Source organism: Myzus persicae, unplaced genomic scaffold (assembly GCF_001856785.1).
Source record: "Myzus persicae strain clone G006 unplaced genomic scaffold, MPER_G0061.0, whole genome shotgun sequence".
Taxonomy (NCBI): domain Eukaryota; kingdom Metazoa; phylum Arthropoda; class Insecta; order Hemiptera; family Aphididae; genus Myzus; species Myzus persicae.
The window spans coordinates 195,125-213,873 of NW_019103875.1; the positions used below are offsets into that span (position 1 = coordinate 195,125).

The following is an 18,749-nucleotide window of genomic DNA, read 5'->3' on the forward strand; positions in this document are numbered from 1 at the left end:
TACAAAAAAGAAAAATATAACTATTTACTCAGTGTTTACAGTGTCCCGTACATGTTTGTATAGGTACTCAATTAATCATTATTACTTTATTAGATACTTTTAATTATATTTTTATTCATCATAAAATTAATTCTGAATTAAATGATATTTGATATTGGTGTTTGTAACTGAATCGCTAAATGCAGAAAGGACACATGTCCAAGTTTTAAAATTTTTCAGGAAACACAAAAAACTTAATATATTTGAAAAAAATTGATTTACAAATTGTATGTTATAGAATAATATAGTTTAAGACATGGTATACATGTTTCTACAATCACTTAAAGAAGTATAATTAAACTGTAGGTATCTGAAGGACTTTAAGGTTGTGGACATGTGCCGTTTATGCTTCAAATTACCATTTATATTTCGAAAATAACCGTTTTCTTATAAATAAGTAGCTTTAATATGCATAAAAATTAAAATTACATGATTAAATAATATACGGTAGATTATATACTAATATTGAGTCACAAATATTCGATATCTTTTTAATAATTAGAAATTTAATTATATAAATATCTTATGTTCTACTTTGCCTTGCTTGAGGTGTCTCAGTTTGTAACGAAAATATACAATTCCAAAATGATTGCAATGCTGGCTCTGGAATATACTTCGCTAGTTGCTTCAAATCTTTCATTTTGCTTTCAAGAATTGGTAAGCTTGAAGTATAAACTAGTGTTTTTGGGAGTTGTATGGGCATTGCATTGTTTTTTCTTAATTTGAAATGGTTTGATATTATTCCATCAATAAGTTCACTTGCCTTAATTATTCCACATTTTTCCGATACACATTCAAAATAATGGTACTTAGAAATTAAAAATTTGTCTATTGTACGACGTTGTTTCGATGTTTTATTACGGCTTAAACATTCTAACGCGTTAGTATTTTTAATATAAAATTGTGAAAACCACATTTGATAGTCATAAATCATACTTTTATCAACTAGAAACACTGAAAATTTTTCTGGGTTTCTTGATGATTTTAAAATAATTTCTATATAGTCTTCTAAAGTGTATAGACGATCGACTCTGTTAAGTTGTTTTTTTATCAATGCAAAGTCACGATCACACGGCAAAAACGAGTGTCCTCTTTGTGGAAAAAAAACCTGAACTTTTTTGAATTTTTTAATTTCAACTAGAGCCATAATCATTCTAAGTAATGCGTGGTTTTTGTTTTGCCCAGCACAATTGTCACAAAACAAATGCAATTCCTCAACATCATTATCAACAAAACTATTAATATAGTGAACCAAAAAAGAGCATACATCATTTGGCGTTTTTCTTGCTGTTGCCTCATGATAAACATAACAAAATAAATTATTCGTGTTTAAATTATGAATACCAAAAGTATTGACAGATAATTGACGATAATAATATACTTCCTGCACCGGTATTTTAGGTAAGTCAACTACAGCCATAAAATCAAAGCAAAGACCTAACACTTTTTTATTCTGTTGAGAAATCTCTATTGTTTTTTTAATATTATTATAAAATTGTTTGCTTCTATGTTTATGAACTAATAATTCCGCAGCAGCAACTCTTTTTGCAACATCATTTAAATCTTTACTCATTATTTTTGTATTTAATTCTTCGCATTTTGAACAAGCATCTTTGACTGGAGCACCAAAGCTTAATGAAAAATTATTCTTAAAATACTCCCAATAATATTGATATTTTATTTTCGCTTCTAACTCTGGATACTTTTTTATGAACATTGTGTGCATAGTTTTAACATTTAATTTAGGGTCTAAATATTTTTTCAATCGTGTTGTGTAATGAGTATCTTTAGTTGGAAAACTTAGTATATGTTCATGTATTTTTTGACAATACTCATATGGCATAGTATTAGCACTAATATTTTTGCCTCTCATATCAACTGGGGTAATATTATTTTCTAACAAATCGACCAGCCGTCTAATTTTTTTATTAGAAATATTATAAACGTTAATGAAAGCTTTCTTACATACTTGAATACGCTGTCCATCTACTATTAAAAAATACTGAACACTTTTGGATTTCGGTTTTTCTTTTCCTTCTTCTGTTTCTATTCGTTTTCGTTTTCTTGTAATTTCTTTTATTTCTATTGTTCGTTGAAGATGAAGGTCTTGTTCATTTTTAGAATGCAACTCATAAAACATTTTCATTATATCTTCAAGTTTTTTTTGTTGAATGTCTTTGAGACATTTTTTTGAACAACTTTAAATCGAAAATATTAATGTAAAAATATAAAAGCTACTACTTATTAATAGCGAACAAAACCAACTAGATATTATATAATTACCATTCTTTAAGTATTAATGAAGGATCATTCTTTGCAGCAACTATTTTTCCAATCCAGTTTGTATGTTTTTTTCCTTCGATTTTTGCTTGCTTAATAATATTTCTTTTATATTTATCACTGTTAGAAACACCTTTTTTTCTTTTGAGAGGACTAATACACTCGTCGTCTGAACTCATTTTTAAAGTTATACACGTAATGATCGTTTGTACACGACTACGACGTTTCAACCAGTACAATATATTTTATTCACTGATAATCATTTTATTTTATAAGTAGGTATAGCAACGTTTTCACCATTATAATCTTTATTTACTGATAAACAATTGTAAAAAATTAAATTTATAAATAGAACAATATTACATGTCATACAATTAAGTGATTTCACGAGGTTTAGTTCTGAAAATATTACTAAAGTATAATTTTGATGCAAAAAGGTTACATGTCCAGGACATGTGCCTTTTCTGCAATTAACGAAATTTTAAATTATTTTTAACGGGGATCAATTTAATAGGACATGTGTCTTGTCTGCACAAAACCATGTATTTATCAATATTAAATTCGATTATGCAATAAAGTGATTTTTGTAAAATATTGGACATGTGTCCTTTCTGCATTTAGCGATTCAACTAATTACATTCCAATAATTAATATGATTATTAGAATTTAGCTATAGACTATTAGGGAAACAAATACAAAAAAATAATTTAGTTACATTGTTGGATCTTATCAATTATTTTAGTATATAAGTACCCTGAATGCAAAGTCGTGAGTTATGCATTGTGATTAAACATAGTGTATAGATTTAAATCAAACTATACAAAGTATTGAATACTTTTAATGTATAAGGAATAAAGTCCTATTGCAATTTTATTCCATTTCGACAATGAAGCTCTAGTCGGATAAGTTGGACTCGACTCGATAGCAGAAACAAGCCCTCGATAAATATCAGTGGTTGCTAGAACTGAACCTCTTGTGACGTACGGCAAACACCTGATAGCAGCCAATGAATCTAATTGATGTTTGTTGGATAGATGGATCAGCCGTGTGGAATATTTTTTTAACTTCTTATCACCTAGAGACCGCGGTTGCTTTTCATGGCACAAGATCCTTACTTCTTCCTCTTCGTCGTCCATATATTCGGTGGGTATATAGCATCGACCCAATGTTTCGCTGTCGGTGACGATATCACGGGCAATGTTCACAAGTTGTAAAGACTTAAAAAAATAATTTATGATATTTAATACAATTGTTATGTAACTAAAAAACCTGTATGGCAAAAACTGTTTACTCACTCGTCCCATTTGATATGCTTTTTCTATGACATAATTGTAGTACTCGACAAGATCATACTTGCCGTTATCACACCTGTACATCATCACATAAACACATAATGCACCGACACTTCCGGCTACATAGGTGGAATATAATAACAAATCGTCTTCATTTCTGACTAACCTACCCTCAATATCCCATTTGTAACCTTCGAGCAACTCATCGAATGGCTTACGAGGCAAATAAAAAGCTATTCTAGACAATGCCCGGAAACACGCCATCTCCGCGTCGGTCAATTCAGATTCGTATTTTGTCCAATCAATATTCAATTTCTGTGGTTTTGTTTGAACATCGTAATCTGATTTTCTTTCATGAAATAATTCGTTGATAAATTTTTCAGTTAACTCAAACTTACGTTTTTTCTTTTTGACATCCACCTCGTCGTCAATCATGTCATCCGTTACACGACAAAACGAATATAAAATTATTAAATCCAATCGAATTCCTAAATTAAAAATATATCTCATTAGAAAACACATTATATTTATACCTATTTATATAATTTAAAACTTAATCAAATGAATATAATATTTAATACAATTTACAATCCATTCAGTTAACTCATAACTACAAAAAATAATAATATATAATTAATGCAAAATGAACAAAAAGCTTCATCAATTAATTTTTATCATTATTTAATATAAATCAGGTATTATTTTTTTTCTTTTTTACATTCCGAGAGGAGCGATGATTATAATATTTACAATTTTGACGAATTTTTATTTGCCTTTTTAAAAAATTGTTTTTGCCAGACACTTTTTTTAGCCCAAAAATGTCTTCAATTTTTAATTTTCATATATTTTCTGACAGTTATTAACCTAATTGATACATTCAAGTGTACCTTGTCAATACGTATTACATACAAAAAACGATTCTAACCGAATACAGTACACTGTCAGCCTATATTATCTAGTATATTTTTTATGTGATACATGTATATTGCTATCAAAATAATTTACTATCATATTAGTATAATAAGGTAAGTTGAATTAATTTTTCACAAAAATATTGCAAATAGAAATGCCATTGTGTGTACAAATTTTAATTTTACACGTAAAAGTTTCGAATTCCCACAACTCACAAGTAATATTTTTAAATTATGCTAAATAACAAAAGGCATTTTTTAAGAATTCCTTTGAATTATTACAGTAAATCGTTTTCAATTGGTTATAAAATGTAATATCGTAAATCTACAGTATTTATTTTTAAGTGTTTGTAGTCAGAACTTCAAAAAATTCGTTAAAAAAGCGAAAATTCGAAAATTATTTTGTAGTTAGGTTAACTTACTTTAGTTAACATAGTTTATCATAAGTCAAGTATAATTTTCCATACTCAAAAATCTTCAAAATATTTAGAATAATTTAGAAACAAATTTAAATGATTTTTACATTTTGTACTATGATTCATTTCAGATTCTGAGCGGAGCGATGAATGCATTGATTTTACAATGATGTACCGTATGCATAATATATATATACTATTTATACTGTTCACTGTTCAGAGGGACGTAGGAACCAGCCACTTACGTTCCTGTTTTCACAAATGATTTAGGGTTCTTTAGCCTCTCATCCTATAAGAATTTGATTTTATTGGTCCCTTAAAATTCTTACCGGATTGAAAAAGAAAACTGGCAGTGGTGAATGATTTTGAAGCGACTGTAAGAATATCAATACTTTCTTTTATATCTCTCGTGACGCTTTGCTGCATATTACATTCTGATGTCGCAAATGCCCAAAACATTTGACAAATAAACTCCCAACTCATGCAGAATCGTAGTGGGTACTCCAACGTATAAGTTTCCATTACACCGCGAGCTTTATCGAAGCAAGTCACAGCCAAAACAATGATTACGTTTACAATTAAGAAAAAAAATGCTTCTTCTATTGGCAAGTCTTCGATAGCGAATATATTTAAACTAGTCTTTTCGTTGATAATCCAAACGTTTTCCTTCAGGGCCACTTGATCAATCCAACACAAGTACAACGTAGGGACCACTATCGCAATAGTTGACGGTATTATTTTTTTCACAAAAAAATTTCCAGCTCCATACCATAGGAACATAATTACCGGAGATACCCACCATAGTATGCATCCCAAGTAAAACGTCGCTTGTCCGGGAATAGCTATTTTATAGCCTACGATCGTAACCACGGTCAAAAACGCGATTGGTACCCATCGAATCAATTGGTAGCTGCGTTTGTCATAGTTGAAATTTAAGCACGGAGTTGACCATCGGACACAGAGCAAAGTCCACAGGGATGTCAAAAGAGTTTGTATAATAAAAAACATGTATTCTTCAATAGGTACCAATCCAATAAAAGCTAAGATTCTTTCTGGCGGATACATCCAGGCACCTCTGTAGATGATATAGTTGTCCCATGGTGTTGTGTATACAAAAGCTATGACACATATAAATGCAATTTTAAAAATTTCCGAGCGGTTGATGAATGGTCGGGTGATTAATAATAATAAGCCGATAACTGGAAGTGTGTAGATTAAGTGGAAGTCTACGTAGGTTAACATTTGGATGTAGGTACTACGAAAGCCGGAAACTGAAAAAAACAAAATAAACTGTTAATTTTATTTTAAACACTCGTTAAAAATACTTTATCTCAATGACAAAGAACATATTATTATTTGTATCCAATTAATATATCGTTCATGAATTGTGGTAATTACTAATTTCGTTGTTTTATCCGTAATTTATTAAATGTATTGCCATTAAATGTATTCTTTATCATAAAAGAGAATTTAATTATATATTAATCTTTATTCGTAATTGAAACTTTGTCGAACAGTATCACCAGGTTTAGCTGGTGTAAACTTTTGTTTTGATGAACGAAGCATTCTTTCAGCTTGTAATTCAAGTCCCATTCTTGCTGCTGCTCTATTTTGAATCATGTTTTTTTTTTTTTTTTTTATTTCATGATCTAATTCAGTTTGCTCAACATTATGTTCCACCTGCTCAGTGTCATAATTATGGATCTCATTAGCTGGAAAATTGATAAATTATAAATTATTTATTAACCATTTGAAGCACTAGATTTTTCTGAATAGAATTGAATAAAATTTATCATTTTACTGTTTATACATTTTTTTTCTATTTTAAATAGTTCTGCCATCTAACGGATAATTTTAGCAACCAACTTATTAAACCAGATATTATGATAAAATATATTTAAGTATTGTTATTGTACCTATTTAATTATTTATTTATTATAAATAGAGTTTACCTAATACTCTTTCTGGTTGTATATCATTGCCATTTTGTTCCACTTGCTCAGTGTTATCATCATCTAATAATAATATTTTAATTTATTATCTATATAATTTTATTTTGTATATTACATTTGTGGGTACTCACCTATTGACTGTATAATTTGTTCAAGCTGCTCTTCGGTCTCAATGTCTTTTATTTGTTCTCGTGGCAATGAACTTGTTGCTAGGCCTCTTTTAGCAACGTTACCAAACATTGCCTCATACGGTGTCTGTTTTATTCCTTGATGATAAGCAGTGTTTTTTGCGAATTGAACAAATGGTAAAGCTTCTGACCATTTTGTTGTATTCTTATCGTGCATCATGGCCCTGAGTATGTTTTGAAAATCCTGATTGGCTCTTTCGATGGAACCTTGACATTGACTATGACGAGGTTTACCGTGAACAATTTTTACACCCTCCCACCTCGAGCACAAATCCATAATAATTTTATTGGAAAACTCTCTCCCATTATCGGAATGCAGAATATTAGGTGCACCGAAAGTGAGGAAAATTGGCAGCAACGTGAGGGCTACTTCCTCTGCTGTCTTGCTCTTCAATGGTCTAAGCTGTATAAATTTAGTGAGATGGTCTTGATAATTGAGAATGAATTTGTACTCACCATCTTTACACGTTTGCATATCGACTAAATCAACTTGACATCGAGAGTTGAGTTCACGACTTATAATGGGCTTTACGACGATCCCTTTCCTCGGGACTTTTTGTTTCCTTTGACATTGAACACACAAGCTCAAAAATAATGTAAATGATTCATAAGTTATATTTTTATATTTTGTTTGTAATTCACTAATTACACGGGTTCGTCCTCCGTGGCCTGTTTTGATATGGGCATCATGGATAATATCGAATAAATCTTCATTTTTCACGAAGTAAATTATTTTTGTTTCGCCAGGTTTCAATGGAACAATAAGTTGGTCGAGAGACATTATTTTAACGACATCATATCTTTTCAATAACTTGCACACGGCGCGTTGCTTACTTTCTTTCCCCTTAAACTTGAGAACGTCTTCAACACATTTGTCATATTTTTCAGTACTCAAATAAAAATTGTTATCTTCTCTTTTTGTACTTAACATAGCGTTAAATTTTTCGTAAAAAATATCTCGTATGTTCTCCATTATACATGTGAACACTGAACAATTAGTAACTCGAACGTAGCACAAATTCAATCACGATTCACAACAGTTTGCCTTTCCGTACGTGTAAGCAAGACAAATACATCGACACTGGTCGATATAAACGTATAAACGTATTTTCCATGGTTTTCGATATTTTCGATTAATTTGATATTTCAATGACGGACGTATCGCCAATTACGCAATTAAGTAAAAGCTACGTTAGAGAGAGAGATAGGTAGTGGGTACAGGTAGACAGACAGATACCGTAACGTTAAATGCATCTCTGATAATATTATATAGATTATAATTTATAGAATATAGATCATTAAACACCGTACGATTAAATTATTATACATTTCTACTCAAACATTATTTTCTCTTCAGCTATTGTGTGAACAATATCATATCTATAAATATTCACAATCTTTACGTATGACACGATACACCACACACCAATCGTTGAACATCTATACTCCAATCTTAACTAAACATTCACCAAAATTCAATTGTGAATGTCAACACTCACCGATAATCGTTGTGAATGTTAACATTCACCGATGACTGTTGGTAAATTTTTAATATTCATTCAAAATGTTAACATTCGCCAAAAACAGCAGTGAATGTTAACATTCACCGGTGAATGTCAACATTCACCAAATGTTGTCATTCACCTTAACATATACAAAAGCTATGGCACTTATTAATGCAATTTTAAAAATTTCCGAGCGGTTGATGAATGGTCGGGTGATTAATAATAATAAGCCAACAATCGGAAGAGTGTAGATTAAGTGGAAATCTATGTAGGTTAACATTTAGATGTATTATGGAAGCCGGAAACTGAAAAACAACAAAATAAACTGTTAGTATTGTTTTGGATAAATAATCAAATTTAATAAAGTCTGTAAATAATTTTCCAGCAATTTTTTTTTTTTTGGTAAAGGTAGAACAACTTAGAGGCATCTTCTATTGAACTTTTTATGAAAAAAATATTTTTATGAATTTCTAAAATAAAAAAACATTGTAAAATCAATAAATTCATCTCTCCACTCAGAATCTAAGACCATAAAGAATTTTTCAAAAATATATAATTATTTCTGGAACCAGAGAATTATATTTTAAATAAATCTCTTTTAGTTAATGGATTATGGGGAAGGTTTGAGGATTTGAGATTTAAAAAAACTGTCAAACCACATGTATTTATAGGTATTTTAGTATATTTTATAAAAATAAATAATAATACCAAAAACCTAACCTAATCTTCAGCCATATTCAGTCGAAATATATTATTATGTACCTATACACCTTTTTAAAAACTTAGTAAACGACAACACATCTAACATTAAATTTGTTAAGTAAGACTTGAAACAAGTCATGCACACATTCATTTTTAATTTATATAATAACATGAAAGAAAAGTTCACTCTGCGAGAGTACAAAAATCCCATTTTCTAAACGTTCTTTAATACAACACAGTAACTTAAAATTCCATACAATGTATGGTACAGCAACTACATGGACAATTAATTAATAAAAATCAACAATCATAATTCATAATTATTTACTGGCAATAAATAAATAAAAATCATTAATGTATATCAACAATCGTAACTGATTGACGGATGAACACAACGAAGATATAAGATGTTCTAAACATGAAATACTGTCTTTTAGTATCCACTCACTTGAAAAAGGATGGTCTGATTTGGCTTATTTTTTTTTTAAGTTCATAATAGTCTGATTGATGTTTTTACTTAATGAAAAATTGAAAATTTTGCCCTTACGATGTGTTCACGCAAGGATTATGAGATTTACGGTAAAAATCGATCATTTTTAGTGTATAAGTAGTTGCCTTTGATTACTCCGTTAATCGGCAAATGAGGTAAAAGCATAAATCAAATCGAAGCGTTTATGGCCTAGAATAAAGAAGTGACCCAGTGAGGCGCAACCGTACCTTCAATCTACAGAAACGCTCCGAGAGCACGTATACCGGCTGTCGTGACTAGCACTCGGATGGGTGACCACCAGTAGGCTATAAGTGGGTGGCTGTATGATTATAATCGAAGGCGGTTTGTTAGCATATAATATTACTGAGTAATTTAATATATTTGACGATGTTATTGTGATTAAAGTAATTTATTTTAAATCTTAAGCAGTAATTTTTAAATTACAGCAAAATAACATAAATTAGATACGTGGTGGTACGAGGTACGAATTACATACGTGCACTGAGGTGACTTCGTTTATTTTTAAGTGTTTTACTTTTACTTTTTACACAAGAAAAATATATTACAAAAATCAAAAAGTAATGTTCTATACACACATTTTTTTAATAAAAAAGCATAAAACTTTTCCAAAAAAATAAATTTATTTCTTCGATCAGAAAATGATAATTTAAATACCTTTTAAAATAAATAAAAAACGGGATTTATTTTTAAATTTTTAAACTATTAATATTTTATTTTATGATACAAACATAGTGATGTATAATTTTTAAGGCATAAAGAGTATAACTTCACGTCGGTAAGTAATAAGAATTTACAAAAGTAGTTGCATTGTGTAAATGTGTAGTAAATATTATTTAAAAATCAAATTAAATAATATTACAGGAAATGATGATAAGATAAACTTCTCTCTACTTATTAAGTACTCTATAGTTTAATATTATCAGCATATATATGATAAATATAATACAAAATTACATCATTTTAATTTTAAATTCACAAAGTCAAAAATGTACTCACCTTATATTTTAAATATTTATGTTTGTAATCGGTGAATTAAAAAAAGTTAAAATAATTTAAAATAACTAAAAACAATTTATTAAGAGTTTAGTAACTATAATAATTTATTACTAAACTCTGTCAGTGATTGACGATCATATGCAGTTGATCTCCTCAATTAAATAACATTAAATATTAATGCTTACTATTAATTAACACTTTTACAAACTTATAAATGGAGGGGACAGTGTTTTCTTATTATAAAATTATTGATAAAATAAATCCAATGGATAAGCCTCTGGGTATAGGTATTTACTAAAGTACATATTATATTATATTTTACAGTCAAGTGCTTAAATTATTATCAATACGGATACAGCATATAAAGGGTAATAGGTGAAATTAATTATTTCAGTAATGACAAAAATGCTCCTAAAGATAAACTTTGACTTATTTTGTATAGGTAAATATATTGTATACCAAAACTAATTATTGTTATATGCAATATGCATCATTTTAATATATTGACGTACAAATCATAGGCCCAACTAAATCTCTAAAACGTGGGGTGCTACAAATGTAAATACGTCACGTTATAAATTATAAATAATTAATATTTAATATTAAAACTTAAATCAATAGTAATGACCAAAATTGTTTTAATTTTTATTGGTAAATATTTTATTGGTAAATATTTTATAATTTAAAAACATAAAATTGATGATATTTTACTATAGTAATAATAGTTAAACGTCAACCTAAAAAAAGTGGATAAAGGGATGTCGCTCTGCTGTACATTATAGGTGTCTAGAAGGTCGCTGTAATGGATGGTATTAAATTTGAACTCAATGATATAATTTCATTGTATAGGAAAAAAGATTCTGAGCGGAGACGGATGTCAGCATATGATATTTTATATTGTTATTACTTATTATTAATACGGTAGCCGGTAAGTTGAATTAATATTTTTCATAACATTATTCTTAAATTGTGAGTGATGCTGGAAAAATACTATAATATGTACTAGTATAAAATTTGGAATTTTTGGAACCAAATTACAATAAAATTACTAAAATCATAATTTACTTCAAATAAGAGTATGTAACAAAATAGCATATCAATAAGTAAGTGTTAAAAATTTTAAATTGTCGGTATTATGTTGTACAGGAACTATTGTGTAACTAAAAACAGTTTAGATCCCATTAAATAATAGCATTTAATTTCTAGTTGGGTTTTTTTTTTAAGCACTTAAAGAGCGATTCCTAAATAGTCTTAAGAACTTATAAATTCAACTATTTCTTTAAAATTACGATCGAATTTCAAGAAGGATGTTTCATTTACTATCGCTAGTAGTTCTTATAGTTATGCAAAACAAGAATACATTTCATTTTTCACGATAATAAGACATTTGCGTACTCGTGCTAAAGTTGCATCCGGCGGCGATTGCCCGGCGTGGCGTGATCCATGACTAAATAAATGAGGTTGTTGTGGCAAAAACAAATTAACAAAGATAAAATCAATTTTGATTCTGGTATGGTTTTTTATTCACTTCTATTTACTATACCTTCAACTTTCAAGTAAATAAAATTATTTTTCATTATTATTTAGCTGTAGTTTGCTCATTACATTTCAAACCGTATCATTATAATCTTTCAAAAAAACATTCTACCAATAAAAACTATGCTCGTTTACTTAAAGATGATGCAATACCTTTGAAGTAAGTACTAAGTATAGTAATGGATGTATTGTATTTAATATAATCTGTAATACCTATTTATTGTTTAAAAACATTTTCATTTTTAAAGTTCTTATGGAGTAGATTTCTATGACTTGCCTATACGCAGAACATTTACTCCTGGTACTCCTGTTTCGACAGAATTATGGACTCCAGCTGGAAGGTTTTCTGTGTATGAATATTTATATTAAACATAATTTATATTTTATTAAATTATAATTAAATGTTTAGAGAAATTTTGCCTGCTGAAAACATATCAGAAACATCAAAAAAATGCTGTGTTAGATTATTTAATGATGAACATGATTTAGGTCTGGGTGTTAAGCCTCTTACAAGTGATGATGATTTGATTTTAAGGTAAGAATAATAACATAAAATCAATCAATTAGTATAAGTAAAAATTAATAATACCCAATTAAAAATTATTCCATAGACCTATAGACCTAGACCATAGACTAGGTATAAAAGTAATACAATTTAGTTTATAGGTTTTCTAATATTTTTGTTTATTTATTGTTTGCATGTGAAACTGTGTCAGATCAATTTATCCAGTCTTGTAAAGTATTGGATCATATGGAAGATATTGGATCATCATGATACCTAAATATTATTGTTATAGACTGTAGTTATTGTTATTACTAATTACTATTATTGTTATTGTTATTATTAATATATGTGTTAGTTATTTATATGTTAGATATTTATATGTTAGATATTTATATGTTAGTTATTTACATGTTAGTTACTTAGATCAATTAAGAAAACATACTTGTGTGTAATTAACTGAATTAACCAATAAGTGGTGTATTGATATCAATAAAAAAATGTATATTACTTAAAATTGTGTAATTTATTATAATATTAGATTAAAAGATGATGTTCAAAAACTGAAAGAAGAAAATGAATGTCTTCTAATTAAAAATAAATGGTACCAGGATTTTATTGATACAGAATGTAATCGCTTTGAAAGTAAATTTGGTGAAATTTTATCAAAACTTTTCACACCAACCCAAATTGATTTAATACTAAATCCTAAAAAAAAAGTATACCGTTGGACACCCGAAGATATATCGTCAGCAATTACTTTAAGGAGCATTTCTCCAAAATCATATCGCTACATGATAAAAAAAAAATTCCCATTGCCAGGTGAAATTATTCATTGAGCTATATATTTTATTTTCACTTTTCTAAATATAAACCAATGGTCCAATTATGTTATAGCTCTATCCACACTCAGAAGATGGGTTTCTAATTTTTCAATTGAAGAGGGTATTTTGACATCTGTTTTATTTCTCATGAAAGCAAAAGGTGTATATTTTTAATTTTTATTGAGCTATATCATAATTTTATAAATGTTCAAACAAACTTAATTATGTTTAATAGCTGAACTTATGAGTACTTTTGATAAATTAACAGTCATTAGTTTTGATGAAACATATGTCTCAAGTAGAATTTGTTTCGAGAAAAAAAATGAACGGGTGATTGGACCACACAAATGTGTGCAAACTGTAATGGCTAGAGGTACTTACTTTTTTTATTATTTTATTTTGTATAATAGTTGATATATTATATGTTTGAGCAAAATTATATGAAAAGGTTTAGTAAGCGATTGGAAGCAACCAATATTTTATGACTTTGATACAAAAGTAACAAAAGAGCTATTATATTATATAATTGAGAAGTTATACAGTATTGGATTCAATGTACTTTCAATGGTGAGTGACATGGGGTCTTCCAATGTCGGTTTATGGAAAAGTTTAGATGTGTCGACAGAAAAGACTTCTTTTGAACATCCTATAACTAGAAGTAATGTATATGTTTTTGCGGATCCTCCACATTTGTTGAAGTTGGCTCGTAATCACTTATTGGATAAGTGAGTAGTTCACACTTCATTTTTTATTGTATAAATTGAAAATTATTAAAATATTATATTTTGTAGAGGATATATACTCAGAAATGGACATTTTATTGGGAAAAATATTTTTGAATTGTTATTAAATTTAAATACTGGACATGACTATAAGTTAGCATATAAACTCGGTGAAAGGCATCTAACTGTACAAGGAACTGGTCGTATGAATGTGAAATTGGCAGCACAAATTTTTTCCAACACAGTTGCTAAAGCTATTTCCTTCTGTGGAGAAAGACATTATATGAACAATTTAAACTGGGAAGAAGCAAGTATTATTTTTCCACTTACTTGTGTTAATAACAAAATTGTTTACATTTAAATAACAGGCATCACAAGTAGTTTTATTGTTCAATGACTGGTTCGACCTCTTTAACACCCAACATAAATATGACAATGGGGTACCAAGTTATGGTTTAAATGAAAACGTACAAAATGAATTACTTGACAGGATGACAGAGTTCATTGAATCAATGAGAGTGCATGGTAAAAGATCATTACTACCTTTTCAAAAGGGTAATAATATACAAACATTTCATATCATTTAAAATAAATAATACATTTTGTTTTATTAAATATTATTAATCAAAGCATCATTGTCAATAGGAATAATTATATGCAATACATCTTTGAAAAAATTGTTACTTGATTTAAAAAAACAGTATGCATTAGAATACATTTTAACCAGGAAATTAAATACAGATGGCCTGGAAAATTTGTTTAGTTTCTTGAAGGGCATGGCTGGAAGTGCTTGTAATAACATCACATCTTTAGATTTCAAATATTGGTGATTTTTAAATAGAACAAAATTTTAATTAATGTTATTATATGACTAATATGTAATTAATTATGTAATTATGTAATTAATTTGTTATGCGTTATAATTTATAGCCTAAGATGGTACATATTAGGCAAGCATTCCAATATTATATTCACTGAAAACACTAATACACAATGTAGTATGGAAAATAAATTGTTGGGTGAAAATGATTGTTTTACTGCCCAAATATTATTATCATCTTTTAATGATTCTTCCATTCATGCTAACAACGAAGCCAACATTGAAGGGAATGTAATTACTGTTCCAGAATCTGATTTTCAGCTACAAAAACAATTTGAAGTAATTTTATAAATACTTCACTTTCCCTTTTGTAATAGGTACCTAGGTTCTTAGTTTAAATTTTTATTACTTTAACATGGCTTATGTATTGTTTTAGATTGATAATGAAAATTGTGAAAAACCAGTATTCAATGATATTGAAGAAGGGTGTGCTCAATACGTTGCTGGTTATGTTGCAAATCGATACTCAAATAAATATCCCTATTTATCAAAAATAAATTGTAATGATACAAATAACTGGACAACCTACATTTCTAAAGGGCATTTGACAATACCATCAGAAAATCTTTTTAAAGCTGTTTTGCAAATAGAACGTGAATTTAAAATACTACACGGTGAAAGTTTATCAAAATCCCCATATGTTTTTAAAACATTATATGAGATCACAAAACCGAAAATTGAGAAACTTAATGTACCTGATGAAGTATTACACTGCCTTATTAGAACACGAACATATATCAGATTAAATAATTTAAATAAACAATTAATCACAAAACAACAAAAACAATCAGACAAACTGAAAAAAATTAAATTTACAAATTAATAATACTTTAATAATTATGTACACCTATATTAACCTATGTACATATGTAAATAACAATAAATAAAAATAAAAATTAGTTTAAGTATTAATTGTTATAAGAATATGAACTTAAGTCTTATGAATTGTAAATAATATTTAAATACATTGCAATTTGTATTTAGTACTATAGTAGTATAGTCTATAATATATTTTGTACTTTTGTAGTAATGTAGTATTGTACTATTGTCTTGTCTATCAAAAATTCAAAACTAGCAAACAAAATAGTTAAAAACGAGATAAATTAACAACCAATCAGAAGCGGAGAACTACGCGATAGACGAGGTAAGGGGTGGTATGCGTATCACAAAGTTGTGATCATACCTATTTATTTAGTCATGGCGTGATCTCGATTCTCGGAAATACACACTAATATTCATTTACTACTCACACATAGATATCGCCCAAATGTACTTGTCATATGAATTGCCTAAATATTGCCCCTTAAAACATGATACGCTAGAACACCCTTAACACGATTTTATAATACATTTTTAAATTATTAAAATATATAAATTACATAAATAATATAGTTATAATTATGCGAATAATACATGCATTGTAAGACGTAACTGTTTCTAATAAAAAAAAAAAATAATTACTGAAAAAATTGTAATTTCTTACGATTTTTGGCATTCCAGGGAATTGTCCAGATTGGCCAGCCGCTACGTGGTTAAGGCTCGTGGCTGTATCATCGTCAATACATGGTATAAAATGAAGTCGGGATAAACTCCGAAACTACTTATTCAATCGTCGTGCAATTTTTTTTTAAATTAAAGGGGCATCACACAGCAGATTTTAGGCACACATTTAGTACGATAGAGTTAATTAATAATTGGTTATTATCAATAAAAATAAACGTGTATATTGTACATCTTCATATAATATATCATATTGTGTGGCGCTACAGCACGGCGGCTCATGGGCTTACAGCTACCTGTAACCCGATGTTTTTGTTCGTTAAATTAAATTGTGTTTGATATTAGAATGTAGATATGAATTGTTCTGAGAAGTTTATCAGTGAAAATAATCGAGCGCACCGCGTATACACCAACAACATGTTTACCGAATATTCGTATTAAAAATTTAAATACAAATGTATCCTGTTAATCGAGGAAGGTTTTGTGCGCACAGGTTGTCTGGCATTCCCACTCACTACCATACCTACACAATTTTCATGCACAAACGTTAATTTTATTTGGAATAAGCATCAATTTTCCTATTGACACAGGCATTATAATTTTTTTTTCAACATTATGGAGAATCCGCGATGGCGACTGGTGCAGACGTTATATTTCTAAGATTACATTACCGCGGATAAACGACTTAAAGTGGTCTAAAATAAAAATAATTATTTAACATCCAGAAAATAAATAACAAAATTAACACCTGAGAAATCTTGCAATAGCGAATCATTACCAGGTCAGTTAGTCTAATATAATAATTGTGCTTCGCATAGTGGCTGATGTAACAGTACTTCAATCATATATCATAAATATAATGTATAAACTTAACCGTGGCAATCAATGCGAACACATGTAATATTCCAATGTGTATAAGAACTGAATAAAATAAATGGCAACATAATAATAACAAATATATATAATATAAACCTATCAATATTAATTATCTTTTGTGCTTATACATCTTGATTGTTTGCAATATGCTCTATTATCTATATTATTACTATATCTTTATTGCTATTACTAATTTTACAATCAGTAATGTCGTTACATAATATGTATCCCTAATATTTTAATTGTTAAGCCATAATAGTCTACAACTGAAAACATATATATAATATAAATATGTGAATACGTAAATATGACAACACATAAAAAATGAAACGGTGTAGAGAGATTCACAATTTATATAATATTTGTATTTCACATTTAAAAAATGAAATAGTTGAAAACCCCAGTCGGTTTCAATTATTGTCATATGAATTTTAATCATTTCGTATTTATAACAACGTCTATGTAACAAATTTAATTAAAATATTTACTTACAATAATTCGGCGTTCATCGATGGTGACACGTTTCATATAGTGATAGAGGTGCACGCTGTTTGTTTCAGATCTTTTCTTTCGGAGTTGTCGGCTAAAAATAATGATCAACGGTATGCCTTTGATGGTTGCCTCCTTTGAAAAATCCTGTACACGGGGCTATGCCAGTTGTTTCGAACCGCCTTTCGACAATCCGAATATCGATGGCTTTTAATGATTTATTGTAGACAATTTTCCAAAGTGAATAAAAATGATAGTTTTGTATAATTATTAAAAATTATAATAGTGTACAATTGTGTGTGTGTGTGTGTGTGTGTGTGTGTGCTCAGGTCTTGGTGGCTATCATGGTACATCTAATTATACTATACTCCGGGCTCTCTTACAAGTAATTTTAGCTTCAAAGGTTTGCACGTTTGCAAGTGGATAGTTGTTGTTGCCATAGACGCAACCAGTAGGAGGAGGAGGCTCGGGGGCTAAGGGGACCCCTTTTTATTTTAGCCGTCCTGACATAATTCCAGATATTTCATGTACTCGTTATGGTTTTTTTTTTTTTTTTTTTTTTTTTTTTTTTTTTTTTTTTTTTTTTTTTTTTTTTTTTTTTTTTTTTTTTTTTTTTTTTTTTTTTTTT

At 28.7% G+C, this 18,749-nt stretch overlaps 3 protein-coding genes across 6 annotated transcripts; 1 reads left to right on the forward strand and 2 right to left on the reverse strand.

Moving 5' to 3' along the window:
• Positions 1-276: 276 nt before the first annotated feature.
• Positions 277-2,860, reverse strand: LOC111035741. The gene is made up of 2 exons (XM_022317488.1): positions 2,323-2,860; positions 277-2,237 (listed from the first exon to the last, which is right to left on the reverse strand). Exons 1-2 carry the CDS (start codon positions 2,496-2,498, stop codon positions 563-565), a joined length of 1,851 nt encoding a protein of 616 aa, XP_022173180.1. The 5' UTR covers positions 2,499-2,860; the 3' UTR covers positions 277-562.
• An 86-nt stretch (positions 2,861-2,946) lies between these two features.
• LOC111035739 (bifunctional lycopene cyclase/phytoene synthase-like) lies at positions 2,947-17,537 on the reverse strand. Of its 3 annotated transcripts, XM_022317487.1 has the most exons (7): positions 10,793-11,002; positions 7,022-8,888; positions 6,891-6,953; positions 5,268-6,209; positions 3,782-4,099; positions 3,615-3,687; positions 3,421-3,536 (listed from the first exon to the last, which is right to left on the reverse strand). In XM_022317487.1, the coding sequence occupies exons 2-6, from the start codon at positions 8,049-8,051 to the stop codon at positions 3,638-3,640; spliced, it is 2,403 nt and encodes an 800-aa protein (XP_022173179.1). In that variant the 5' UTR covers positions 8,052-8,888; positions 10,793-11,002; the 3' UTR covers positions 3,421-3,536; positions 3,615-3,637. The 3 variants fall into 3 exon arrangements, with proteins under 3 accessions (XP_022173178.1, XP_022173177.1, XP_022173179.1); XM_022317486.1 differs by having other exon boundaries at positions 2,947-3,536; positions 3,615-4,099; positions 10,793-10,998; XM_022317485.1 differs by lacking the exon at positions 10,793-11,002 and adding an exon at positions 16,740-17,537 and having other exon boundaries at positions 3,135-3,536; positions 3,615-4,099.
• On the forward strand, positions 12,237-15,382 carry LOC111035742. 2 transcript variants are annotated; one of them, XM_022317489.1, is made up of 7 exons: positions 12,237-12,302; positions 12,380-12,488; positions 12,577-12,678; positions 12,738-12,863; positions 13,045-14,931; positions 15,022-15,202; positions 15,307-15,382. In XM_022317489.1, exons 1-5 carry the CDS (start codon positions 12,248-12,250, stop codon positions 13,064-13,066), a joined length of 414 nt encoding a protein of 137 aa, XP_022173181.1. In that variant the 5' UTR covers positions 12,237-12,247; the 3' UTR covers positions 13,067-14,931; positions 15,022-15,202; positions 15,307-15,382. The 2 variants fall into 2 exon arrangements, with proteins under 2 accessions (XP_022173181.1, XP_022173183.1); XM_022317491.1 differs by lacking the exon at positions 15,022-15,202.
• Positions 17,538-18,749: the final 1,212 nt, after the last annotated feature.